We start from the raw sequence: 25,249 nt of genomic DNA, 5'->3' as shown, positions 1-25,249 counted from the left end.
GATGATATACAGTAAAACCGTCTTTTTGTTTAGTGGTTTGACTAGTCCTCTCTCTCCGGGAGAAATTTTGCTCCGGCCGCCTCGGCGTCGCGCTCCGCGGCTCGTAATCTTTCGCGGTGGCCGGCGGCGGGGGAGAGGAGGAGGAGGAGGAGGAGGGAGATGAAGGCGTGCGCGAGGGCAGCGGGGGAGAGGCTCCCCCTGGTCGGTGCTCCCGCCAGGCAACCCCTGGCTCGGAGGTATCCCCTCTTCGTTACTCTGGGTTCTTGTTTGCTCGCTCCCTAGAAATATACTAAGCTTTCGTTTGTTCAAACATCTTTTATTTATTTGTGAAAAAGGCTAGAATTTGCACTTCTCATGCTAGTAATTCTAATTCTAGAATCTTGACATTGTTCCACGGACGTTGAATTACTGGCTACTACTTATTTACTTCGCCCAAACGACTTGTGTTTGTACTCTTGTTTTTCATCCAATTCATTCAAGAGGAGATAGTGTTTGTATATTTAATTGAATTATCTTGTATAATACCTTTTCATGTGGGATAATCCCCGGGAATTGTCTTTTAATACTAATGGTAAGAAGTGAACATCTAGGATGTTTTGATGATTGAATTTGCTATAATCAGAGTACCGACTTCACAATGCTACTTACTGTAAATTGTATCTGCACATAAGATTTTTTATTTTTCTTCAACAAATTTGGGGCTTTCTTGGTTTGCTAAGGACTGTGGTGCAATAGTAATGAGGAACTTTGGGGTTTATACACAAATTCCATCCGTGGTTCTCCCAAATTTTTCATATATATGTTAATGCAATTGAGTGATGCTCTCAATTTGACATGGTTCCTTGAGACTTGATGTATATATTATCTTGTTCAGCACACTTGTTAATTGCTATGTAAAATTTCATACTGTATGGAAATCTCTTTTGGCACATGGGAGAACTGTGTATTTCTTTGGTTAAAATGTTTATTCAGATTACTGCACTGACACACTTGTTTTTCTCAGTTTTGTTAAGGTCAACAGATTATCATCTCAACATGAGACGAAGTCTGTGGTATCCTGCTCGGTAAGGGTGTCAGATGACAAGACACACCGAATAGAAGCCACGGCAGAACACATCCTTCCAGCAACAAATGATCATGTCATGAAAGCAATTGACTCAATTAACAGGGGGCAAGTGATTGCGGTGCCCACCGATACGATTTATGGCTTTGCTTGTGATGCATGGTTAGTTTTACTAAAAGTACATTTTGTGCCAAGAATTTTATTCTTCTCATTTGCTTTGTTGTCCTATTGTTCTCATGTTAACTCCAATTTAACACCTTCTGCAATGATGTGAGTAGATGTCTAACAAGGCCAACCCCTAAAAGAAACTCTGATCAGTAAATCCAGATTCTAGTTATGAGGAATTTGTGTGCTCATATCTAAATTAGTCATGTACAAAAAATATTCACAAACAGTTCAGAAACTTTCATTAGTTACTATTGAATCTCACTTTCATTTAGACTTGGAAGCAATGTTTCGTGACTTTGTTCATTTTAAGCTAGGTTTACTTTTTTGGAGATTCTCTGACTGGTTGGCTGCATTCATCCATTGGTTATTTTTAAAATGGGTCTCTCAATCTTCATGACAGCTCTGCAGAAGCAGTTAATCGTATATATGAGATCAAAGGACGCGTACAGACACGGCCTCTTGCAATCTGTGTTGCTGATGTCCCAGACATATCACGGTTTGCTGTTGTAGATCACCTACCTCATGGCCTGCTTGATAGTCTACTTCCTGGGCCTGTCACAGTTGTTTTAAAACGAGGTGTGGACACCAGCCTATGCTTCAAAACTTCTATCTTGCACCTTTCTTAAGCAGCATAATGTGTCTAATAAAACTCTTCATTCATTTACATTTAGGTAACAACAGTATATTGGAGAGATCTCTTAATCCTGGTTTGGAAAGCATTGGAGTTCGTGTGCCAGATTTTGATTTCATTCGAGCCATTTCCCGTGGTGCTGGAAGTGCGCTTGCACTTACAAGCGCCAACTTAAGCGGGCGTCCTAGTAGTGTCAACGTCAAAGATTTTGAGGATCTGTGGCCACATTGTTCATATGTCTTTGATGGTGGAATCCTCCCTTCTGGGCGTGCTGGTTCAACAATTGTGGACCTAATAACACCAGGAGTCTACAAGATATTGAGAGATGGAAGGTAAGAGCAATAACAGTGATGCCAATTATTCAAAACTCCGTTTGAATCCCTTGGAAAATCGAGAGATGGGTCTGTTTTTTTACACAATGTACTGATGGGATGTTTTACACATTATTCAAATGCAGTTCAAGGCAGGAAACGACAGCGGTGCTCGGCAAGTTTGGCTTTGTTGAAGCTTGGTGACAACTTGTTGACCTCATAAAATTGGTACCATCAAATACTAGTCCCTTTGTTATCCATCTGGCTTCTTGCTTAGTTAGGTGCTGTACCAGAATATAGGTTGTTGTTTGTGCTTTTCTTTTTCATATTCTGAATCAGAAGGTGTCAGCTTCCTGTTTCAATGTCAATGCCCTTACAGTATCACGTGAACTTCGGTTGCTACACTACAGTTCATTCTATGGTAGATTACACTAGCATGCCTATACAAGCTAAAAGAAATATTGATTGTAATGGATTTTAATATAAAAATCACTAGATTATCTCCAGTATATATTGTGTTTACGTCATGTCTCCCGTAGTTGTGGTGTGTGGATTGAACGCGACATGGCAACTCAGTTTGGAAGTTTGGGTGTGCTGTGCCTTTTGTTTTGTCCGTGTTCTGCTCGTGACTTCGCTTGTTTGCTTCCGGATGACATCATTTTTCTATTTTTTTTATAGGATCATGATTCAATTTGAAATAGTATACTCTTTGTTGGTGATTAAATGTAACAGAAGTCAGAATCATGACCGGAGATGATGTCATCTCGATAGAAAAACAATCATACGCTAATGGCCATGGGAAAAGGATCGGCCGTCCAAGCTACAGCAAACCTGCTGAAATCCTTCAGCGAGAAAGAAAGAATAACTGGAAATGAGTACAAGAGACTCCAAAAGTTTAGCATAATGGCTAATATGGGTACTATTAGGCTATATTTTTCCCTTTTGTGTAGCTCCATTTCAATTCAGCTGCAATTTTTCAGAGTAAAATTGGTACATGAATCATGAATGGCTAATATGGGTACTATTAGGCTATATAAGCTGCAGAATTTCGACTACACATGCATCTTGATACTATGAAGAGATACAGCTAACGGGCATGAATGACCAGTATGATCATTTCCAAAGCCCTGAATGAAATCATCGGGTAGCTGTCTAGCTGATGAGTGATGAGCTAGAGCTTAGACCTGGATGAAGTAGTGGCTCCCTGATCCCATTTCAACCTTGACGCTCTGCGACACGGAGGTGTTGAGCGACGGGTGGGTGACGGTGACCTTGTACTCGCCGTGCGCGAGCTCGGCCTGGATGAAGCCCTCGGCGTCCGTCGTGCCGGCGCGCGGCGCCGTGCTCCACTCGGTGATGAGGCGGTCGACGACGTCGCCCTGCGGCAGGTTGTTGAAGTCGTTGTCGGTGAGGCACATGACGTAGCAGCCCTGCGGCCGCCACGCCGCCCACAGGATGACGCCCTGCACCGCCGGGTGCGCGTACGCCTCCCGGAGGATCTCCTCCAGGTAGTACGCCTGCGACGCGCCGCCGCCGACGTCGACCTCGGTGAGCCACACGGGGACGCCGGCCTGCGCGAGGGTGTCCAGGGCGGCGCGCATGTAGGGGATGTTGACCGGCGCGGTGAAGTGGCCCTCGAGGCCGATGGCCATGCCGGCGCCGTTCTGCGGGTACCCGCCGATGATCTGCTTCAGCCGCTGCACGTACCTCGCCGGCAGCGCCGCCATGTCGCCCGGCTGCTCCAGCGTGTTGTACTCGTTCATGAACATGAGCGTCGACCCGGTGTCCAGCATCCGCGCCGCCGCGTAGAACGCCGTGGAAGCGTCCCACCCGAAGCGGCGCTCGAAGAAGGAGAAGTGCAGGTTCTCGTTCACCACGTCCCACGCGATGAGCTTCCCGGCGTACCTCGCCACCACCGACCGGATCCGCCGCGACGCCGCCGCCAGCAGCTGCGGGTAGGGGAGCCCCTGCACCCACCGCGGCTGCTGGTTCGGGTCGTCCCAGAACACGTTGTGCCCGCGCACCGCGATGCCGTGGCTCCTGGCGAACTCCAGCATCGCGTCCGGCACCGAGTAGTCCTCCCTCCCCGGCGCCGGCTCCGTGCTGTACCACTTCATCTCGTTCTCGAACGTGGTCACCGTGAACCGCGACGCGAACCACCGCTGGTACGACGGGTTGCGCAGGATCTCGCCGCTCATGGCGGCGCCGAGGGGGAAGCCGTTGCGGACGTTCTCCAGCGACACGGCGGCGCCCGGCAGCGGGTTCCCGGCGGAGTCCGTCGCCTGGAGCCTCACCGTCTTCCTCCTCGCCGTGCTCGCCGACGCGTCGCGGTGGTTGCTCCACTCCTCCTTGGTGAACGGCTTCAGCGACACGCTGTCCACCCATATGTCCGCCGTCGCGTTGCTCTGCACGCAAGCACGCGTCACGTTCGCATGTACTCCGTAGTATTTGCAAAGAATTAAATCAACTCGGAGTGAAAGTGATTAATTAGTTACCTCGAAGTAGATCTCGGCGCGGCCGCCGGAGACGGTGGTGAGGCCGCCCTTGAGCATGGACCAGCAGCCGGACTTGGCGGCGACGCCGCCGGCGTGGATGAAGTCGCCGGCGGCCTTGACGACCACCCGCACGTCGGCGACACCGTCGCTCACCTGCAACCACGCTGCACCGCACACGCACGTAGTACGCGACGTCTCAGTCCCAAATTGCATGCACATGGAAAACCACAAAGTGAGACGTGACGGCTACACATTAATTTCACACGTTCGAGTTCTTGACCACCAGACCTGAGAGGGTGTAGTGCGTGTCGTTCTGGAGGAGGACCTTCTGGCTGACGCTCTGGTACGGCCGCGTCCGGTTCGTCGCCACGGCGTACCTGTTCCCCGCCGGCGACGAGCCCTCGGCGAGGCTGCCGTACCCGAAGGCCGACCAGCCATGGAGGCCGACGCTGAAGTCGGCGTTCCGGACGACGCCGCCGCCGTACTGGGGCTCCGGCGGCTCAGGCAAGCACTGTACCGAACAAGCCCACACACTCAGACGCCATAATTAATTAATTAACTTTATTAATTTGTCTAAGCATGCATAAAAGTGCATGCTGCTCTAATCTCGGCAACATAGAGATGCTTTGCTTGCTCTGCAGACACATCTGAAGCATACCTAAACGTGATCATCAAACTAATGACAATAAGAAAATAAAATGATGAAGAGCACAAGAATGGACCAAAGAGAAAAGGTGTACATATAACTACATATATTGATATATACTTCCTCCATCCCTAAATGTTTGACGCCATTGATTTTTTTAAACATATTTGACCGTTCGTCTTATTCAAAAAATTTAAGTAATTATTATTTTTTTCCTATCATTTAATTCATTGTTAAATATAATTTTATGTATACATATAGTTTTACATATTTTTATAAAATTTTTTGAATAAGACGAACGGTCAAACATGTTTAAAAAAGTCAACAGCGTTAAACATTTAGGGAATAAGAGAGTATATATTATAGTCAAAAAACCAAATAATGATAAATGATTAATGATGTGTGCATTTTGTTTGGAGCTAGCTTACATGACACGCTGCGCCGGCCGCCGCCGCCGCTATCGTGCATGGTACTGAAAAGCATATAGTGTACGTACGGGCAAATTAAGAAAGAAATTCCATGCTAACTCGCACCGGAAACGCATTGCGTGAGGCCGATAATCGTAATAATTAACATATCGCGCCGCCACTCCCGCCCGTGATATAGCTATTGTCATCCCAATCGAGCTAGCTTTTAATTGTTAATCGCGAGATTAATTGCTCGCTAATCTAAGCAGGAATATAATTAATTTCTGTCGATGCCTTAGGCCGGCCAACGATACATTCGTCGATAACATGTAGCAGATGAAGTACTAGCTAGTGTACAGTGTGTACTACGACTAACAGTTACAGATCATATTAGAGAACGACTTGCCTCAATGCTTGATGAGTAGTCGTAAGAAAAGGATTTCACCATGCAGCAACCTGCAGACAAATTCAGAAGTAGCTTAATTTATATATCTCAGTAACGATTTACAACAGAGTATAGTGATATATAATAATTTAAGTACATGACCGTGACGCTCAGTAAAGTTCCAAAGCATATATGAAAACCTCTACAATTGGTGTGACATGATACTGCACTTGCAAGCTAATTAAACAGGGCAAAGGAATAGTTAAAAGAACTGGTATTATTACCTTGCAAGAGAGTAATCCATGCAAGCAAGAACAACAGTTTCCCCATCGGATCAACCTTCATATCTATCGTCTCTCCCAGGACACTGCAGGGTAAGCATCAACAACACAACTTCTTAAACAATTCTATGCAATTAATAATCCACGTCAATAAGTTGCCGAAAATAACGGCAGAATGCAAAGCAACAAAGGTAGCTAGCTTAGGTCATGTCTTGGTGCATCATGTGAGCATCTTAAACTGATTACATTAGCAGCACATTACCCTGCAGAATCGAACAAAACCAGCACACTCTTGATTAGCTATAGCTTGCTAACTCCTCTCAGTAGTTAACAGAAGCAGCTAGCTAGGTCGAGGAGATGAAGAGACCATATATGCATCTGCTCTTCCTACGTTGGACTGGAATGATCTTAGCGTGGCTGTGCCATTTATATAGGAAACGAAGAGGTGAAGGCCAACTGAGGTGGTAGTAGGATATCCGTTGCATTTGCTTGTTTCTTGTGCTCACCGGCTAACTGCTGGCTTGCTGCATGCCTGCACGGGAGGGAGACGCGAACGAGATTGCCAAGCAAGCGTGGAAGAGAGGGTCTTGACTTGGCGATCGCCCACACAAGACACTTGCCGTTTCATATCATTTTCTACTAGTACTACTAGTATATTGGTTATTTTGCTACTGCTGCCTACGGAGTGTGACTTGCTGCTGCCAAAGCTAGGCATCCGGCCCTGGTGATGCTTTGGTATTTGGTTTTTGTATATGGCCATGGCCTGCAGCTGCGCTGCACACTTGCTGTGTTATGAGATTTTGGCTTGTTGTTATTAATCCCAGAACTCCGGATTCTGGGCTCTGAACTAGTTTAACGATCACATGAGGGACTGTATCATCTACTGGGAGCCTACAGTGCAGAGTGACGTCTTGTTTGTTTACATGGTAATTTCTTGCAGTTGTAGCTTTTTTAGAAAATCTTTAGCTTCGAATTAGTCTAGATTCCTAGAACCTTTATGGGTATGAATTTTAGAAAATAAACTGAAAGTTAAAAGCTGAGAACTAAGCTTTTTCATATTTGTCTCAGCTACTTCTTAAAATCTCTGAGGTTCTAAAATGGGCTGAGTGTCCTTCACTCTTGACTGAATATAGTATAATAGGGAACTGTGCTTGTGTTGGCAACAGGTTGAGAGTGAGTATATGTGCCATCCATGGCTGTGTGTGTACACAAAAGTCGAAGTTGAGACCCACAAGCTTTCCTTGCCTGTGCACGGGTAAACTTAAACCAACCGCCCAAAATATTTGCAATCGAATGTTCTAGCGATGGATGGATCTCGTCGATCGTCATGTGAATCTCTGGGTCAGGTTCAGCTGGGCGCTCGGTTTTAACTTATACGGCTTGGTTTTCCCTGATGCTTGCCGGAAAGCGTACTCCCAGGCTGATCAGCTCGTGATTCGGCATCGAAATGCTTGCGCGTACAAACGGCCAAAACCTCATGGCGAATTGGTAGGAGATGGCACCAATGGAGAAATGAAGGGCCCAAGCATGTTGCTATCATGATATCATATTATCGTCTCCATCATGTTGCCGTTCCTTGATGAGCGAAAAAAGGGAGTGTAATTCCCTCTCCCATTTGTTGCCGTTCCAGCATTCTTTACTTGGGTAAACATATATACTTGACGTGATGTTTCATTTCTTAAACGAAGAAAGCCTACTCACAGTAGTCTTACCCTTGCAGTTTTTTTTTTAAAATGCAAATAGTTTAGTTAAACTATAATCTGGTTCATGCGGATGAGATTCAAAATTGATGTGTATTACAAACAGGTCATACTGCCAAAGGATAATCCACTGTACGTATGCAACAGACATGCACGCAAAGTTTGTAAATTGTTAACACCAATCATACTTGGACAGGTCATTCAAAGAAATTTTTGAGAATGTGACCCATAAATGATAAATGGTTAAGGAAAAACAGTGGCGTTGCAACACGATGGATATCTTGTACCGATAACAAAAGTTACACGCAAATTCAGAATTCGCTCCTGGTATGTACAAACATGTTCATGTATAATCTATCCCTTCATCCAATTATTAGTTAAGGGCTAGCAAGGAAGCACCATACCCAAGTGCAAATAAAAATGTTCCAAGTTTTGCAATATGCAATGTAAACAGCCCGATCTCATCCCAAAATGGTCACCGAAGTTACCTTTCACCACTCAGGACATCTTCAATGTATCTTACCGAAGTCAGCAATAGCGTGGCCATAGTAACAGGGTAGTAGTAGTTATTCACAACATCCACAATGTTTATGTAGGGGATGGGGAAGTAAGGTGGGGCCCGCTTTAGAAAAATTCGCAAGCTTTCTGCAGACATTGGCTTGATGTGTCAGAAGGAAACATTGTTTATTTGCTTATACCTGATAGTAGCGCTATGATCCGGTATTAGTTCTTCACCACCTCCACAGTGTTTATTACCAGGTAATAAGGTAATATTTAATGCTTACTACCTGCTATTTTGCTACATTATGGATGCCCTCAGATGAATTGAAATACTCGTACACTTGTACTCCCTCCGTCCTATAATATAAGGGATTTTGAGTTTTTACTTGTAACGTTTAACCACTCGTCTTATTCAAAATTTTTTAAAATTATTATTTATTTTATTTGTGACTTACTTTATTATCTACAGTACTTTAAGCACAAGTTTTCGTTTTTTATATTTGCAAAAAAAAATTGAATAAGACGAGTGGGAGTAGTAAGCTTCTAGGACAACCTCCATCAAAACAAAAACAAACATGTAAGAGCAAGTTTAATAGTATAGCCAACTACTGGCTCCAATTTATCTATAGTCAATCTAATAGCTCATTAATACAATAGTTACATACTACACTATTAATATCTGGTCCCACCTGGCATACACACACCGCGTCTTAGAGTCCGTGCCACAGCTGGCTACAAATCTGTAGCCCACTGCTCTCCTCTCTCCTTATTTATCTCTTTAAAATATGTTTGCAGCTGGTTTATAGCCTACTATTGTACCTGCTCTAAGATAACCGGCCATCAAGGCAAGACCAATGATACATATACACGAGGAATCTTCCCTCTGAGTCCCTTGCATGGACCGCGCCTGACCAATAAAGCCGGCGATGGGATGGAGACGGCAGTGTCGTATGCTTAGCTTCTTTCTTCAAATGGAATAGGAAAAAAAAAGGGTTAAATGATCTTTCAATGAAACAAACTATTCATCCTCATTTAGGCACGATCACGTTAAAAATAAATGATCCTTTTATTGAATATATGAGCACTTTAGCAGTTGGAACTAGTTCATTCCCCTCCAGACTTCTATAGAGGGGTTCTCAAAGTCAAATTTTGATGCTGATAACAATGAAAATTTCTTTTAAGCAATTTTGTGTACCAAAATTTGTGTGGAGACAAAACAGTACATAACCAATAGGTCGGACACCTATAGGCTAACTAGTAACATGCACGTGCTAACGCTACGATGATATTTATTTATTCTTAGTTTCCACATATTTTTCCTTATTATATAATTAATTAATGATAGCATAAACTGATTAAGAAGAAAATGATGGGCGTACTTTTTTTTTTTGGCTCTACTACTTCATATTTGAAATTTCTTTTCCTTTCAATTTCAGAATAAACAAGATGGCTGTTAACAACTCATCCCGCTGAGATCTGAAACGCTAAAACACAACTAATACATGCACATGTATTATTGATTTCTTATACAAACAGTCGATAAATATTTCACAATATCAATTACAACATACATCACAAAAAAAACACAACAAATCCATATATAGTCGTAGTAGTGCACAGATTTGCAGTTGTTCCATCTTTCTTCTGTTTTTCCTTCTCCAGTTTGATTCTTGCAAGTTACAAAAACTGATAGTCATGTAGATGGAAGTGGCATGGACTTCAAAGTCATGTGCAGGAATAATAATTCTGCTCATACTCACCATTCGTTTCCTTTCTTTTTAGAATGATGCACCACAAGCACTGTTTACAGAATTTTAGCTGTTCATAGAGAACAGATCTTCAAAGCTTCATCTTCTATTTCCAATCAACAGTAGCCATATCCTCTATTCACTCATGGTAGAGAAATAAGAGACGCAATAGCACCGCCTGGCACAAATGAACACAATTCCAATTATTATTTTGAGTCTATTTGAACAACACCGAACAATTCTTAATTATTATTTGAGAAATATGAGAGAAATGTATGTAAATTGGCCATCCTTTTCTGTACTTACAGTAAAAATCAATAGCTCAACTAATAATTAATTGGTGGGCATGATGCATGCCATTTACCAATGGCAAAAAAAAAGAAAAAAAGATTTAAGTATGAATAACCCAATTAATCAACTTTGCATCTACAATTTTGTAATTCCATCATAGCACAAAATGAGAAAGACCTATGAAGTCTAACAAGAAAGAAACATAAACCACATCGTTTCCTTTCATTTTAGAATAGCACAAATGAGAGAGAGCTATGAGGTCTAACTTGAACCTTCTATTAAAGTATTCCTTGTTAGAATATGTTGGTCTGAAACTCCATGCACTACATTTAATTGTATGCTGATAGTTTACATCAATCTCATTGTGGCTCAATTAAAAGATGTTTCATCAATAATATGAAAGATGAAAGAACAATATTTGTCGGGCGATAGGATAAGAACATACCTATGAACTGATAAAGCCTTGCGAATATAGATTGCAATACCTTCTCTGAAAAGGTAGCAACATAGCAGCCGTAAAGAAACCAGCAACGTCCTTTGCAGGACACAGAAATTACACGGCCACCAAATTCAATCCATATGGTGGACTTGCATCCTGAACTCCTGATCCTTGTCATACAAAAGGTTTCAGAGCTGTGCATGCTCACAGTCTCAGCATAGTAATGGTGGTGCTATCAATCTGTGGTCTGTAGGAAAGAGTAGACACAAAGCTGTTCAGAACCGGAACTGCAAGCAACTTAACAGTGGTAAAGCTAAATTAATCCGCATAGCCCCATCAATTCAGAGCACATTGTACTGTAGCGTGTCATCAAAATTTGCATTATAACGAAGAGATCGATAGGATAAATACCTGGGGGGGGGGGGGGGGTGGAAGAATGGCCTTGAGGGTGGTGATTCATAAATAAGAGAATGGGAACATTGTGGTAGTCAGCAAGGCAACGCAGCCCATCATACAGGGGCAGTGTAGCGGCCTGGGCGGCAGAGTGGATGCCTCTTGGCCTCAGCGGTAGAGCCAATCATTGCAGCGACCTCGGCAGCAGAGTCCAGGGTCATCACTCAATATAACCAGCAAACCTCCTCCCGAGTGAGTGCCTCAGCCGTGACCTCCATCACCCTAGGGGCCATTAAGAAGCTTAAATTTGAAACCACTTTCAGAAACATTGGTCTGTAGTTCTAGAATGAATTTGGAATAATGAACCTGGACTTCCTTTAAGTAGACAAAAATGATCACATTACACACCAATGATCACATTAGTCAATGTATGAGATATATGATATATCTTTGGGTAGAGATGTGCAGAAGTTAATAAATAAGAGATACATGGAAGATTGATATATTAATCTAAAAATCCGTATATGTGTGCCTAAATACTGGAAAGTGCTTAATTTCCTTACAGCCTAGGCATTCCATTATAATGCAGAAGAAGCCCATAAATTATTTACCAGTTTATAGGATTTTATTCTGCTAGAAAAAGCATAAAAATTTAGTAGCATGCATTGGTACAAAGTTGAAATACATGCAACCATAAAACAGAGCAGAAGGTCACATCTCATTTGAAATTAAGAACTTGGACTTTACTGTAATAGAATGGGAAGATCAACTTAAAAAAGAAAACAACATATATCTTGTAAGTACTAAGTAAAACAAATGCACGGTCCACATAGAGAGCCAATGTATTGATGCAGGAGAGTTTGCTACCTCATTAGGTCCACATAGAGAGCCAATGTATTGATGCAGGAGAGTTTGCTACCTCATTATCGACAAGCAGTTGCATCCAAACTAAATCCAATGAGTTCCATTCATCAATAAGAAATAAAGGGGAACAAAGGGGACACACTATAAACCAAACAATGATTTTCTTCTAAAAGAAGCAGCAAAATGGGTACCCAGCACTTTGCAGGGACGGGACACAATCAGGGCAACCAGCTTAGGAGGTGTTGCTGTGGCTCTTCCTCAACTCCTTGACGGGAGGCATTGCAGCCGATCTGGTGGAACAAGATGCCAGACAAAATCAGGGGTACAAGTCGAATCGCGTTCACCTGCAGTTGTCGTATAAAGCACGCCATGCAGTCAAAGCAGCAGATTGGATAATGCTAGCCTCCTGCAATATAACAAAACTTGATCCGATTAGCTTGCAGTATCATTTTCAAGTAACATTGGAAACCAAGTCCTGAGCCATCTACTTAAGAAGATAGAAATTGTTCTGTCCATCAATAAACAATAAACAAGAATTAAAACCTTTTAGAACTTCCATTAAAAAGCTTTCAAAGGATGGTTTTTCGTTAAAATGCATACAAAGGTGTTTATATCATCATCCATTAGCCACAATGTCTGTTAAATACAAAGTATGATGCACTTATGTACATTCCTGAAATGGAATAAATATTGCATACATCCAGGGGAATGGACCAAAGTCTGTCCAGTTCATACTATGCCAAGATCAATGGTGAAAAAATTGACGTGATCCTGAAATGATATTTTGAAAGATGAATATTACGAAGAGAAGAGTTATCTGATGAATTCATACCAAGAGACTGAGCCTCATATGGCTGTTGGATGCAAAGCACCAAACACTTCTTGCCCAATAGTAAATAGCCAATCCATATCTGAGGACAGACATTTTTTATGAGATAAATCAAATTTCACAAAAGAACAATATATTCCATTTCATAATTTAGAAAGCACAAGAATATATACTTATCCGATTGTTCACGTCAACTGCAAATTGATGCCATCGCTGTGTAGTTCACCCGTAAGCCAAGATGCCTGACAGAACGGATCTGTGGAGGCTGCTCCACCATCCCAGCCTGCGCTTGCATGATCAGAGATTCAGAATTGGTGTTAATCAAATTGGTTGAGCAAGCAGGCAGGTTGATCGATCGATCGATGGAGACGGCCCGTGCGCACACAAGCACCTCCCCTAGCCCATGCGTGCACGATTCCCGCCGATCCGGCATCGGCAGCGCGAGTATGGATCACTGGCGGTGGTGCTTGAGGCGGCAGCGGCGTCGTGTTGTCGGAGGAGAGCGGCGAGGCGTGGTGATGGCATTCCGGTGGCAGAGAGGGCGCGGGCAGATTCCCGCCGATCCAGCGTCAGCATTTTGAATGAAATCGGTGAGGGGCAGGGAATCCGATCCGGCGATGGAGTGGGAGGGAGGGGGAGCGATGGAGGTTCGGCGATGCGAGGCGACGGCGGCGACGTCTGGTGTGCGGCGATGCAATGCGGCGATGGTGGTGTCTGGTGTGCGAGAGAGATTAGGGGAGGGGGAGCGTGCAGGTCCAAGGTGAGGGTGAGGGGAAACGTGGGATGATGTGATCCGTTGGATTCGATGATTATGAGTCGTTGGATTTGATGAATGAGTATTGTAGGTGTAAGAATGAGTTGGTGAATTATAGGATGGATACTTACTCTTCTCATATGTTTTCTAAAACATCATAGCTTCTTCATTCCATGTTACAGTGTTCCAAACGTTCTACGACCTGCAATCAACGCTCCAAACGTTCATTCCAATTAATTGTTACAAAAGCCTTCAAAGAGAAAAGAACCTCAAATTTAAGTAGTAGAATAAATGTTTGCAGTACAACAAGGATACTTTAAGGAACAAATTTTGCACTTGGACCAAACTAACATAAAATGGTAAAAGCACTCAGGGGACAAAATTTTTAGGCACCTAAGTGAACAATTATTTGTGTGGAGTTTTCTTCCCTTTAAAAGCATCCAATGAGAGTGTTTTCCCAAGGTGTTCTGTTCATAAAAGAGGTTGCATTGAAGACTAGAATTTTTGTGCTCAATGTCAATTTAAGTTGCATATGAATTTCTAATAATAGGGTTCAATTTTTACGAAACTTTAATGTCAATAAAAGACATTTAATCCTCATTGAAACCGGCAAATTATGGGAACAGCTTGCCTCGACAGTTGACTCTATTGAAATTAGCAATGAAAAATTTGGGGGGAAGTACCTGAGCTCCAGGGCTCTCCTGTTACATTATGAATGCTTGCACAACACGTCCAGGAGCTCCAGAGGCAGCAACAATTGAACTTCGAGGTTATGTTCAGATGGTTCTGAATTAACAAGTCACTGAGATGTTTCCGTATGAATAAGATCCTAAGATGGTTCTGAATGACTAAGATCTTGATATGGTTCTGAAAGAATAAAGCCCTGAGATGGTTCTGGGTGAACAATATCGGGAAGTGCAGTGTCCTGGCAACTTCTCTAGGATCATCAAGGTGGCTAGTTGAGAGATGAGCCTTAGAAATACCAGGCTTAACACAGTCAGAAGAACAGTACAGTATAAACCTAAATATAGAAGAAAATTACTAAAAGCGGTGGTGGATCTAGAAATTATCTTCAGCCTGGGCAATGAGGCAAGGCTAACAAAAATTGATGAATAACTAGTACAAATAAATCCATACAAAATGACAGCAAGTAAAATTGACAATCCTCAAGCACTTGTTTTGCTATTTTGTTAAGCATGGTAATTAAATAATACTACTGCTACACATGGCTGGGACAATGACTAGCTAAGCATGCATGGTAATTAGGTTACTAGTCAATGCATGCGTTGGATGGAGCCCAGGCACCTGCCCAGGTTGCTGGGCCCTGGCTCCGCCACTGACTAAAAGAACATACAATCCAAATATATTTAAGTACAATGACAAATTATGGTCTGGACAACTTTAAAACAATTCATTTACATAACTTTTAACATTTCTCAAGGCATACTTCATATGTGTGTGTATAGACACCCATTGTCGAAACATATTATTCTGAATTCAGGCAAGGCATCATTAGTAGGAAATGAATATAAAAAAAGTTTAAACATATTTCAAATAAACACGATTGAACAGCAAAAACGCACATCATTCTACAACAGTTTTTTTCCTCACAAACAAGAACAAAAAAAAATCACACTGTACCACAAATAAGAATCTGTGGTTCATCACTTCATCAATAGCCAATAGATGCAAGTAACTATCTTTTTTTTTTCAACTGCAAAAGAAACTATAGTCTGTTGGATGTCATTGTATAATGAGTAAACTTATCATTGCCCGAATGTCCAACTACCCAGTACATACTTCATGAAAACTAACAGAAGTCTCAACCATGCTGATGGAATCACACAAGCATATGTGACAGCTATGAAAACTTCAAGCAGAGAAGGTCCAAGAGTAAATGCCTGATTGCACGGAATTATGGTTTACAAGGTTGATTAAGACATATATATTGGTTGAACATGGACCGTATTGTCAAGATGTATTTTACAATATCACAGAAGATACTTTGTTTTACTAAGTATAGTCATCGACAATTTCAATTCTTATCTGTTGAAGATGGATGGGTGGTTAGGATTTAATAGGTTATGATCAAGAACTCGCACATGATTATATATTTTTCTGTAGAAGCTCAACAATTTTATGTTGGAGGGAATCTAGAAGCTACACTATTTTACCAGGAGCAAAAAAAGATTCAAATCACTGCTGGTATTCTTTATACATTTAACATAGCGTGCAGTGAAAAAACTAAAAATGAATATACTTTGTACTGAAAGTTACAAATATAAGGTTCTGACTGCAGAAAAAAAATGTTGACATACCGACTTCTTTTTTTTTTTGTCCATGATGGTAATCCTGGTAGCCAAGCACTTGAGTTTTCCAGATTTATGACTAAAGCCCTAATGATGTCACATGCCCGCATCCCACGGCAGCAAAAATCTATAGTGTGGATTGTCCAGCTGCATGGGTTTGCCTTTTCTGTCTCTTGATAAGCCCTTCCATCAAAGTTATATATGTTGAACTGTCAACAGGCATCCCCTTTTGCATCATCTCATCCAAAACGGCTTTAGCTTCTTTCAATTGCCCACCGGTACATAGCCCATTTAGGCGTTCCATGTATGTCTCCAGAGCATTGTCTTGTGCTTTTTCACTGGATTCTGCCTCAGGTTTACCTTCATGTTCCTTGACATCTGCTTCATCCGCAGAAGAAGGCTTCAACAGAGGACAAGCAAAGCTTTGAGATAATTTTCCACTATCGGCTAACTTATGTAGCATATTATGTGCTTCTTCTGATCTTCCTGCTTCAGATAGTGCAGATAACACAACATTATAAGTAAATGCATCAGGCTGCAATCCCTTGACCTCCATGTCATCAAAGAAGTGCAAAGCAGTATCAACATCCCCAACTTTGCACATCGATTGAATTAGGGTATTATATGTGATAACATCAACCTTCTTCCCCTTCTCCACCCATGATTCAAAGAGTTTCAATGCTTTATCTAGCTTCCCATGCAGACAAAGGCCATTCATCAAAGTGTTGCAGGTAACAACATCTGGCTTGAAGGAATTCTCAACCATCTTGTTGTGGAATCGAAAGGCATTTTCTAGGTCCCCTTCCTTGCAGTATGCATGAATGATGATATTATATGTGGTTTCATCAGGAACCAACCCCTTCTCCACGAGCTCATTTAATTTGTCAATTGCTTCTTTCAGCCTCTCCATCCTACAAAGCCCCTTGATCAACGTGTTGTACGTTGAAATGCTTGGTATCAACTTCCTCTCAATCATCTGGTCCCACAGACGCAAAGCAGGCTCCGGATTATACTCCTTGAAGTACGCAGCCATTACAGTACCATAGCTGACTTCATCAGGCACGAAACCCCGCTGCGGGGGTGAATGCAAAAGCTCCTCAGCATCTTCATAACGCTTCATCTTGCATAGGTTGTACAGCACGGTGTTAAGTGTGAAGGTGTCCATTTTGAGCCCCTTTCCGACCATCTCATCCATCAATGTGAATGCTTTTGCGACATTACCAGCCTTACAGTATGCATCAATCAACGTATTGTACGTGATTACATCTGGTGCCAACCCCTCCTCTGCTATCTTCTCCAGCTTCCCCAATGCCTCCTCCAATTTACCCTCCTTGCAAAGACTCTTCACAACAATGTTATGTGTGACCAAAGTCGGCTTCACCCCCTTGTCACGCATTTCCTCAAGCAGCCTCAATGCATCTGATGAGCACCGCCACTTGAAGCAGGCGTCAACAAGTGTATTGTAAGTCACTACATCCGGCAACGCGGTGCCGAGCCGTTCCATCTCATCCTTCAGCCGGAATGCCTCGTCCACCTTCCCCGCCTGGCACAGCCCCACGGCGAGCACATTGTACGTCCTCAGGTCAGGCTCGAACCCGTAGGCTGTCATGGACTCCACGACCTTGGTCGCCTGCTTAATCCACCCAAGCCTAGCAAACGCCGACACGAGGGTATTGTACGTTGGCTGCGTGGGCGCGATGCCGTCCCTCTTCATCCTCGCCAGCAGTGCCCGGGCCTCGCCGAGCATGCCCTTCCGGCAGTGCGCATTGAGGAGCGTGTTGTAGGTGACGGCATCGGGGGAGAGGCCGAACCCCTGCATGGTGGAGAGCGTGGCGAGAGCGTCGGCGAGGGTGCCCTTGGAGCAATGCGTGTGGACGAGGAGGTTGAAGGTGTAGTGGTTGGGGTGGAGGCGGAGCTCGATGAGGGAGCGGAAGACATCGAGGGAGGCCTGCGGCAAGGTGGATGGGCTGCGCGAAAGCGCGGAGAGGACGGCGTTGGCAGCCTGGAGGGAAGGGCGAACGCCACGGCGGCGGCGGAGGGAGTGGAGGAGCTGGGCGGCGAGGTGGGGGAGGCGGAGGCGGGCGTAGGCGGAGAGCGCGGCATCGGCGAGGGGACTCGTGGGGAGGTGCGCGAGGAGGTGGCGGTGGAGGTGGCGAAGCGGGTCGAGCGGGACGAAGGAGAGGAGGAGCGGGAGGAGGTGGCGGTAGGGGAGGACGGGGAGGAGCGGGACGAGGGAGGGGAGGCAGGAGGGCGGCGAGAGGTGGCGGCGGTAGGCGAGGAGCAGGTCCGGCGAGGCGAGCCCCGGGTGGGAGGCGGCGAGGGAGAGCACGCGCGGGTGGTGGGAGGCGGCGAGGCGCGGGAGGTAGAGGGCGAGGAGGGCGGGGATGGGCGGCGGCTCCGGCAGGCGGGACGCCGACACGAGCGCTTCCGCCACGTCGGCGACGAGCGCGGAGTCGCAATCAGAGTCTGACGCAACGGCGGTGGCGGTGGCGGTGGCGGCGGCGGCGGACGGCGGGGTGTCCATGGCGAGGAGGCGGCGGCGGTGTGACGGCGCGGCAAGGTGGGGGACGAGGGAAGCGGAGAAATCCTGGGGCAAGGGAGGGCTCCGGTTGGGCCGTAAAGAGGCTACAAGCTGCAGCCCATGGGCTGAATTGGCCAGCCTCGTTGAAGCTACTGCTGGTGACAACTCGCCACTTTCTTCCGGTTCTAAACTTCAGACAAAACTATAGTTGTTTGAGCTTTTTAGATTCATATCCAAATAATGCATACATACGCTACTTTCATCACACAAGATCCTGGAATGTTACAATACAAAATTGTCTACAAAGAAGGCCCATATAGGGATCAGAGCAATGCTGACATCCAGAACTGAATTATCAGCTACCGCAAAATCATCCATTAATCTATGATCTATCTACTGTCCCTTGTCATAGACAGAAAGTGAAGAAGGTCACTGCCGAAGTGCCGATGATGGCATCAGAGATTAGCACAGGTACCCCTATTGATATGATGGTGGCATCATCACTTCCGTTGCTCCCAAGCTTTTTCTTCCTGCGCAGGGAAAAGAAAGAGGAGCAATTCAATGTGTGATTGCATAGTCTGTGTAGAAGAGCCGCTCAAATATCAATTGATTCCCATCCTAATCCCACCAAACTATCAATGGAAGAACATGTTACGCTAGATAAAAAATGAGGGACTCTCATATTGGAATTTATCAAGAAGAGCGAGGATCGAACCCGGGCCGGCTAGCTGGAAGACCCCCGGGCCTTTCTCTGGAAGAACATATTACAGTATGCATTTTATGTTTGGTCTTACCTTCATTTGTCTAGCAATTGAAGGAAGCCATTTCTCTCCCCTAGTCTTCTTCAGTTCCCGCACCCTTTCTTCTTCCCTCTTGGCTGCTGCCTTCGCTGCAGCTTCTCTTGCTTCCAATCTAGCCAATGATCTTTCTGATGATTTCTTTGCGGAAACAAGTATATCATTGCCATCAACAGCAACAGACTTAAGCATATGCCTGAACTGAAATCATGGTCAACGGAACAATAGTATTATAAGTTAAACAAAAAAACTTCAAGCATGGTTATAATTATATTATGATAATGGCTATCCAACCTTCTTGGATTTCTCATCGATATCTGTTCCAGGCAGAATTCTTGGTCTCTTCAGTTGCACATGGTATTTATCTGGAAATATACAGTTGAGTATGTTTTGCTAACACAAGAGATCTTACCCAATAATATTGTTGAAAATAATACTTGTTCGACACTTACCCATGGCATCCATTCTGATGCCAGGTGGAGCCTTTTTAAATAATTTTATCCCTCCATCTGTTTCCATAGGATCGGCCAAGTTCGAACAGGTAGTTTTCACTATTTCAAGGTTTTTCTCTAACATGTTGTCCAACATGTTCCTTACCTGAAACAAACCATTTGGAACTTGAAAGATTACAACGCAGCATGAAATTTCCCAACCATAAAAGGAAACACATAAACATAACTGAACAAAAGGCAAAGAGAAAATTAAAGTAGGAACAGCTCACCATAATGAAATGGTGAAACTGTGGTGGTGTAGTTACAGATTTACAGCTCCAAATCAATAACACTGTCACAGCATCTTACAGTTTCTCTCTAGGCTTTCCAGTTTGGATCAACTCAATTATGCATAAAAAAACCATGCAAGAGAGCTACGAATAACTGCATAGGATATATGAATAAAATCCACTAGCTTAACTCTCAAATGGCCATGCATCGGTTGACTCAACACTCACTACAATAATTAGATGATGCTAACTGATGAGATAAAATTGACAGAGTATCTCAAATGTTTCTGAAAATCTATGGCTCTTTCTTTTGTTTCTATTTTTCTTTTTTCCTAAATTGCTAATTTTTTTTATATTCTTGTCAGTTGTCATATATGCTTTTGAGAGTTATCATTCACAATGGCACTAGATTTGCCTTTTCATCGAGAATCTCGGTAGATGGAGAAGGGTACCAACCATCAGGAGTTATTGCTATTAGAATTATGAAGGGGGTCATAGGTAAATTGATGACTCATGTATGTGCTCTCCATGGTAGTAACATTGCTAGGAAATTCATACGAAGTAGTATGCGTTTTCCCAAAGTATCCAAATCAACCATAGAACAAATAATTGTGTGGAAGCAAAACAGCTTAGAATATCATAGAAGTGAATGCGTTAAGTTAGTAGTAACACATTACTCACCTAACTGCCTATCCCTGGGGGGCATGAACGAACCAATCGATTATAAGTAAGGAACGGGAAGCAGCAGCAAACAAGAATAAATCACGAAATAACCTTGATCTGGTAAAGCTTAAGCCCAGGTGCTTGCGCCTTCCCCTCCTGCGGCGGCTGCTGCTCCACGCCGTGGCTGGCCTCGCCGCCGCCGCCAGAGGTGGCCTTCGCCGCGCCGTTGGACAGCGGCAGGCCGAAACCCACTGCGGCGATGGATTCGATGGCCGCCTTCCAGGCGGCGTCCCCGTCATCATCGCTGCTGCTGCTGCTGCTCGCCCCGCTCGCCGTCGGCCTCCCGCCGCCGCCGCCGCCCATTTGCGCTACCCCGAATCTCGCGTGTGCTATTGCGCTCTATCCATGGGCCATAGCCGGCCCATAGGCTTTCCAGATGGGCCGAGCTGAGCCGAAACTATCTCTGGACCGACCTAGTGAGGCGGCGGCTCGAGCCGTATTCCAACCGGAGCCGAGCCGAGCCGCGGGCGAATCGGCTTCTTCTTCCTTCTCTCTCCCCGACCAATCCGACCCAAACGCTCCTCGCCGTCAAATCTCCCCTCTTTCTCGCCGCCGGCGAGCAGCAGAAGCAGCGGCACCAGCACCACCGGCTGTAGGCGCGATCTTGTAGGCTCATCGGAGATGGGGAAGAAGCAGCATAGCAAGGACCGGATGTTCATAACGCGGACGGAGTGGGCGACGGAGTGGGGCGGCGCCAAGCAGAAGGAGGCCGGCACGCCCTTCAAGCGCCTTCCCTTCTACTGCTGCGCGTAATTACCCTTCCTCTACTGTTTTTGGAACTAGCCGGAAGGGAGATTTTCCTCCTTCTGTGTATTCTGCTAGTCATTACTATTCTAATTAGGGTTTGGGGAGAGCCTGAGCTTGTAGCTTTTCTTATTTAGTGCATAAACTTCATTATTGCGCTTCCTGTTGATCTTTTAGTTGATATGTTACCAGTTAAGGCGGTTAGCAAAGTATAGTAATTTCTTTGTGGTCAACTTCAGTACTTGATGATATTTAACCTTTAGATTATGTTGATTGAGCTTAGTAGTGGATGGATCTGTATACCAAATGTTAATTTCCTCCGTTCTCCACTGATTATAATTATTTGGTTTGGTGGTTTAGGCTTACGTTTTTACCATTTGAGGATCCAGTGTGCACAGCAGATGGAAGCGTCTTTGATTTGATGTAAGTTCATTGTTCTTCTTTGTATATGTTTTTGGAGAAAATATTAGAGACTGAGATCCTGAAAATCCTGTGTTGCCTGTGTATAAATGTAGGAGCATAATTCCATACATTAAGAAGTTCGGGAAGCACCCAGTAACAGGAACACCACTCAAGCAGGAAGATCTAATGCCTTTAACATTCCACAAGAACTCAGATGGTGAGTTAAACTGTCGCAAAAATTTCAGAGTATCTTGAACCAAATGTTACGGTACATGTACTCTTCTATCTCGGACATTAAATATCTGTCCTTTTTCTTGCAGGAGAGTTCCAGTGCCCTGTTTTGAATAAAGTTTTTACAGAATTCACGCATATAGTTGCTGTAAAGACTACTGGGAACGTCTTCTGTTATGAGGTGGGGTTTGGTGAGCTTTTTCAAGTGAACAATTTAGTATTATGGACCTATGGTACTTTTTAGCTCATGCATTCTTGACTCATAAAATGCAGGCAATCCAAGAACTCAACATCAAGCCAAAGAATTGGAGAGAATTGCTAACTGATGAGCCCTTTACACGAAATGACTTGATAACAATTCAGGTATGTATTTAGAACTGCATGTCTACTGTACTCAGTGTCAATTTGTTGACATTTAGCCCTGTAATCTAATTATATTCATCTTATGAACTTTGAAGAATCCAAATGCGGTTGATAGCAAGATCCTAGGTGAATTTGACCATGTCAAGAAAGGCCTCAAACTTGAAGATGAAGGTTGATTCCGGTCCCTCTTTCACTCTTACTTCTTTCATATTGCTATTTCCTAGTTAACTTACATGCTTTATCTGTATGACTGTTGCTCAGAGTTGCAACGAATGAAAGATGATCCAACCTACAACATAAATATTTCTGGTGATCTTAAGCAAATGATTAAGGAACTTGGAACTGAAAAGGGAAAGTTAGCTTTTTTGCATGGTGGGGGAGGGCAGAAAGCTCAAAAGGAAAGAGCTGCTGCACTTGCTGCTATATTGGCAAAAAAGGAGAAGGATGACTCAAAATCTGGCAAAGAACCTAAACCTCATCAGCCTTTCAGTATTGTAGATGCTGCTTCTGCTTCTGTTCATGGCAGAAGTGCAGCCGCAGCAAAGGCTGCTACTGCTGAGAAAACAGCTGCTAGAATAGCAATGCACATGGCAGGAGATCGAGCTCCTGTAAATGCGAAACTGGTACACTTTCGTATCATCTCAATGTATTTTGTCTGGTTTGTGTTACATACGCAGTGGATTTTCTCTGATGGAGATGATTCAATGATTTCAGGTTAAAAGCCGTTACACCACAGGAGCAGCTTCACGTTCTTTCACATCAACTGCCTATGATCCTGTCACCAAAAATGAACTTGAGTATGTTAAGGTTGAAAAGAATCCAAAAAAGAAGGGATATGTTCAGTTGCATACCACCCATGGTGATTTGAATTTGGAGCTTCATTGTGATATAACACCTCGGACATGTGAAAATTTCCTCACACATTGTGAAAATGGTTACTATAATGGTCTTATCTTCCATCGTAGTATCAAGTATGTTCTGATCACATTAGTCCTTTTTACCTAGTCATTTGTTTTATGCATACTTATGGTCATATCTAAATCTTATCTGTTTAATAATTCCTTTTACAGAAATTTCATGATTCAAGGAGGTGATCCAACTGGCACAGGAAGTGGAGGGGAGTCCATATGGGGTAAACCTTTCAAGGATGAACTGAATTCAAAACTTATACATTCAGGAAGAGGTGTTGTCAGCATGGCTAATTCTGGGCCTCATACCAACGGGTCCCAATTTTTCATCTTGTACAAGTCCGCACCACATTTAAATTTCAAGCATACGGTATTTGGCATGGTGGTCGGTGGCTTGACCACTCTTTCAGCTATGGAAAAGGTTCCTGTTGATGATGACGATCGACCATTGGTTAGTGTGATTGTTACTTTTACTTCCATCTGCATTTTTAACTCGATTTTAAACATGAACTATCATAAATTTTGTTGCAAAACAGTTGCTATAATATATGGATCCATTGGCTTTTATGCAATTGCAGTATGCTGCTTTTTAAGGATTGCTTTTTGTATTCATTTATGTTTTAGCTTTGATTTGCTGTACTGGTTTATACTGCTGTTTTCTACTCTTCTTCCGGTCTTCTTTTAACATGTGATTCTTATTTCTTCCTTAATCTACAGGAGGAAATAAAGATATTAAAAGTAAGTGTATTTGTGAACCCTTACACGGAACCAGATGAAGAAGAAGAAGAAAAGGCAAAGGAAGAGGAGAAGAAAAGGGATGAGGATTATGTATGTTGCCTATCATCTTGTTTCTGTAATGAACTTGTGATCATGAACTTGTTTCATTTATTTATATCATTTGTTTAAAATTTTACTTGGTAATTCAGGATAAGGTGGGATCATGGTATAGCAATCCAGGCACTGGCGTTGCTGGTTCAACTAGCTCTGGTGGTGGCGTTGGCAAGTACCTAAAAGCTCGGACAGCTGGCTTTGCTGATGTGGTTGCAGATGATTCAAACAAGAAAAGAAAAGCGAGTGTGTCTAATGTAGAATTTAAGGATTTCTCTGGGTGGTAGATTCCTGATGAACCTCCCCTTCTCTCAGAAGAAATGGCTAGTGGAAACTTTGGTAGCAGCACTGTGGCATTTCTTCAATCTTCTGCTATGGATTTAAACTAAGATGCTCAAGGTCCACAATTAAGATTCTCTGTAAGCAGATCCGAGTTGAGTGACATGATCCACTCTGGGTGGGTGTTTTGCGGCAAAAGGTATTACTAGATTCTTCTACTGTAAACTTATGTTGTGTCTTGTATAAATCAAAGCCATGTTGTTAGCGGTTTCTTCTATACAACAACAGACTTCCCAAGCAAGTTGGTGTAAGCTAGAAATGGAACTTCAATTCTAAGCCTTTAGCGTTTCTTATGTTAGAGCAAGAGTCAACCCTGATGAAAGTATGTGTATTTGACTGTCAGACAGTATTTCTCGTGACTATGAAAAGAGAGTTTTCTCAATTTTACCTTATTCTTTTCTCTGCAGAGTTGCACACTGAGCTATAAGAGGGATGCTTGGGACTTAGGAAATTTGAC

General features: G+C 43.6%; 5 protein-coding genes across 14 annotated transcripts; 2 read left to right on the top strand and 3 right to left on the bottom strand.

The window, feature by feature from the left end:
* The first annotated feature begins 47 nt into the window (after window positions 1-47).
* LOC127765094 (uncharacterized) lies at window positions 48-3,012 on the top strand. Of its 3 annotated transcripts, none has more exons than XM_052289901.1 (6): window positions 48-236; window positions 1,004-1,225; window positions 1,632-1,807; window positions 1,903-2,194; window positions 2,320-2,401; window positions 2,906-3,012. In XM_052289901.1, exons 1-5 carry the CDS (start codon window positions 160-162, stop codon window positions 2,375-2,377), a joined length of 825 nt encoding a protein of 274 aa, XP_052145861.1. In that variant the 5' UTR covers window positions 48-159; the 3' UTR covers window positions 2,378-2,401; window positions 2,906-3,012. The 3 variants fall into 3 exon arrangements, with proteins under 3 accessions (XP_052145861.1, XP_052145862.1, XP_052145860.1); XM_052289902.1 differs by having other exon boundaries at window positions 2,852-2,968; XM_052289900.1 differs by lacking the exon at window positions 2,906-3,012 and having other exon boundaries at window positions 2,320-2,695.
* A 207-nt stretch (window positions 3,013-3,219) lies between these two features.
* Window positions 3,220-6,771, bottom strand: LOC127765093 (endo-1,4-beta-xylanase 5-like). The gene is made up of 6 exons (XM_052289899.1): window positions 6,650-6,771; window positions 6,391-6,473; window positions 6,128-6,177; window positions 4,957-5,179; window positions 4,669-4,832; window positions 3,220-4,578 (listed from the first exon to the last, which is right to left on the bottom strand). Exons 2-6 carry the CDS (start codon window positions 6,449-6,451, stop codon window positions 3,352-3,354), a joined length of 1,725 nt encoding a protein of 574 aa, XP_052145859.1. The 5' UTR covers window positions 6,452-6,473; window positions 6,650-6,771; the 3' UTR covers window positions 3,220-3,351.
* Window positions 6,772-9,549: 2,778 nt separating this feature from the next.
* LOC127768532 (pentatricopeptide repeat-containing protein At2g16880-like) lies at window positions 9,550-18,775 on the bottom strand. 8 transcript variants are annotated; one of them, XM_052294137.1, is made up of 8 exons: window positions 14,590-18,775; window positions 13,326-14,108; window positions 13,156-13,234; window positions 12,515-12,729; window positions 12,327-12,407; window positions 11,073-11,741; window positions 10,349-10,514; window positions 9,550-10,274 (listed from the first exon to the last, which is right to left on the bottom strand). In XM_052294137.1, the coding sequence occupies exon 1, from the start codon at window positions 18,737-18,739 to the stop codon at window positions 16,343-16,345; it is 2,397 nt and encodes a 798-aa protein (XP_052150097.1). In that variant the 5' UTR covers window positions 18,740-18,775; the 3' UTR covers window positions 9,550-10,274; window positions 10,349-10,514; window positions 11,073-11,741; window positions 12,327-12,407; window positions 12,515-12,729; window positions 13,156-13,234; window positions 13,326-14,108; window positions 14,590-16,342. The 8 variants fall into 8 exon arrangements, with proteins under 8 accessions (XP_052150097.1, XP_052150099.1, XP_052150092.1 ...); XM_052294139.1 differs by having other exon boundaries at window positions 9,550-10,257; XM_052294133.1 differs by having other exon boundaries at window positions 9,552-10,514; window positions 13,326-13,435; window positions 14,038-14,108.
* Window positions 18,776-18,962: 187 nt separating this feature from the next.
* On the bottom strand, window positions 18,963-21,324 carry LOC127768535 (uncharacterized). Its single transcript, XM_052294143.1, has 5 exons — window positions 21,029-21,324; window positions 19,986-20,130; window positions 19,828-19,898; window positions 19,531-19,734; window positions 18,963-19,266 (listed from the first exon to the last, which is right to left on the bottom strand). The coding sequence occupies exons 1-5, from the start codon at window positions 21,278-21,280 to the stop codon at window positions 19,237-19,239; spliced, it is 702 nt and encodes a 233-aa protein (XP_052150103.1). The 5' UTR covers window positions 21,281-21,324; the 3' UTR covers window positions 18,963-19,236.
* A 115-nt stretch (window positions 21,325-21,439) lies between these two features.
* LOC127768533 (peptidyl-prolyl cis-trans isomerase CYP65) lies at window positions 21,440-25,182 on the top strand. The gene is made up of 11 exons (XM_052294141.1): window positions 21,440-21,726; window positions 22,082-22,144; window positions 22,237-22,340; window positions 22,444-22,535; window positions 22,628-22,717; window positions 22,813-22,888; window positions 22,979-23,340; window positions 23,432-23,688; window positions 23,788-24,076; window positions 24,343-24,453; window positions 24,552-25,182. Exons 1-11 carry the CDS (start codon window positions 21,599-21,601, stop codon window positions 24,738-24,740), a joined length of 1,761 nt encoding a protein of 586 aa, XP_052150101.1. The 5' UTR covers window positions 21,440-21,598; the 3' UTR covers window positions 24,741-25,182.
* The last annotated feature ends 67 nt before the right edge of the window (window positions 25,183-25,249 follow it).

The sequence above is a fragment of the Oryza glaberrima genome, chromosome 3, assembly GCF_000147395.1.
Source record: "Oryza glaberrima chromosome 3, OglaRS2, whole genome shotgun sequence".
NCBI classification, from domain to species: Eukaryota; Viridiplantae; Streptophyta; class Magnoliopsida; order Poales; family Poaceae; genus Oryza; species Oryza glaberrima.
Note: the sequence above shows the minus strand (reverse complement) of the source record. Positions and strands in the feature narration are given on the sequence as shown.

What these genes read in the sequence shown, in the direction of transcription:
- LOC127768532 (XM_052294137.1), bottom strand. Translation starts at nt 18,739, where the DNA reads ATGGACACCCCGCCGTCCGCCGCCGCCGCCACCGCCACCGCCACCGCC.
- LOC127768535 (XM_052294143.1), bottom strand. Translation starts at nt 21,280, where the DNA reads ATGGGCGGCGGCGGCGGCGGGAGGCCGACGGCGAGCGGGGCGAGCAGC. An exon ending in TTAAGCTTTACCAGATCAAG is followed by an intron (nt 20,131 to 21,028) that starts GTTATTTCGTGA and finishes GGTTTGTTTCAG; the next exon opens with GTAAGGAACATGTTGGACAA. An exon ending in CATCAGAATGGATGCCATGG is followed by an intron (nt 19,899 to 19,985) that starts GTAAGTGTCGAA and finishes GTATATTTCCAG; the next exon opens with ATAAATACCATGTGCAACTG.
- LOC127768533 (XM_052294141.1), top strand. Translation starts at nt 21,599, where the DNA reads ATGGGGAAGAAGCAGCATAGCAAGGACCGGATGTTCATAACGCGGACG. An exon ending in CTTCCCTTCTACTGCTGCGC is followed by an intron (nt 21,727 to 22,081) that starts GTAATTACCCTT and finishes TTGGTGGTTTAG; the next exon opens with GCTTACGTTTTTACCATTTG. An exon ending in CTCCTGTAAATGCGAAACTG is followed by an intron (nt 23,341 to 23,431) that starts GTACACTTTCGT and finishes CAATGATTTCAG; the next exon opens with GTTAAAAGCCGTTACACCAC.
- LOC127765093 (XM_052289899.1), bottom strand. Translation starts at nt 6,451, where the DNA reads ATGAAGGTTGATCCGATGGGGAAACTGTTGTTCTTGCTTGCATGGATT. An exon ending in ATGGATTACTCTCTTGCAAG is followed by an intron (nt 6,178 to 6,390) that starts GTAATAATACCA and finishes ATTTGTCTGCAG; the next exon opens with GTTGCTGCATGGTGAAATCC. An exon ending in CACGCACTACACCCTCTCAG is followed by an intron (nt 4,833 to 4,956) that starts GTCTGGTGGTCA and finishes TGTGCGGTGCAG; the next exon opens with CGTGGTTGCAGGTGAGCGAC.
- LOC127765094 (XM_052289901.1), top strand. Translation starts at nt 160, where the DNA reads ATGAAGGCGTGCGCGAGGGCAGCGGGGGAGAGGCTCCCCCTGGTCGGT. An exon ending in AGGCAACCCCTGGCTCGGAG is followed by an intron (nt 237 to 1,003) that starts GTATCCCCTCTT and finishes TGTTTTTCTCAG; the next exon opens with TTTTGTTAAGGTCAACAGAT. An exon ending in AAGATATTGAGAGATGGAAG is followed by an intron (nt 2,195 to 2,319) that starts GTAAGAGCAATA and finishes ATTCAAATGCAG; the next exon opens with TTCAAGGCAGGAAACGACAG.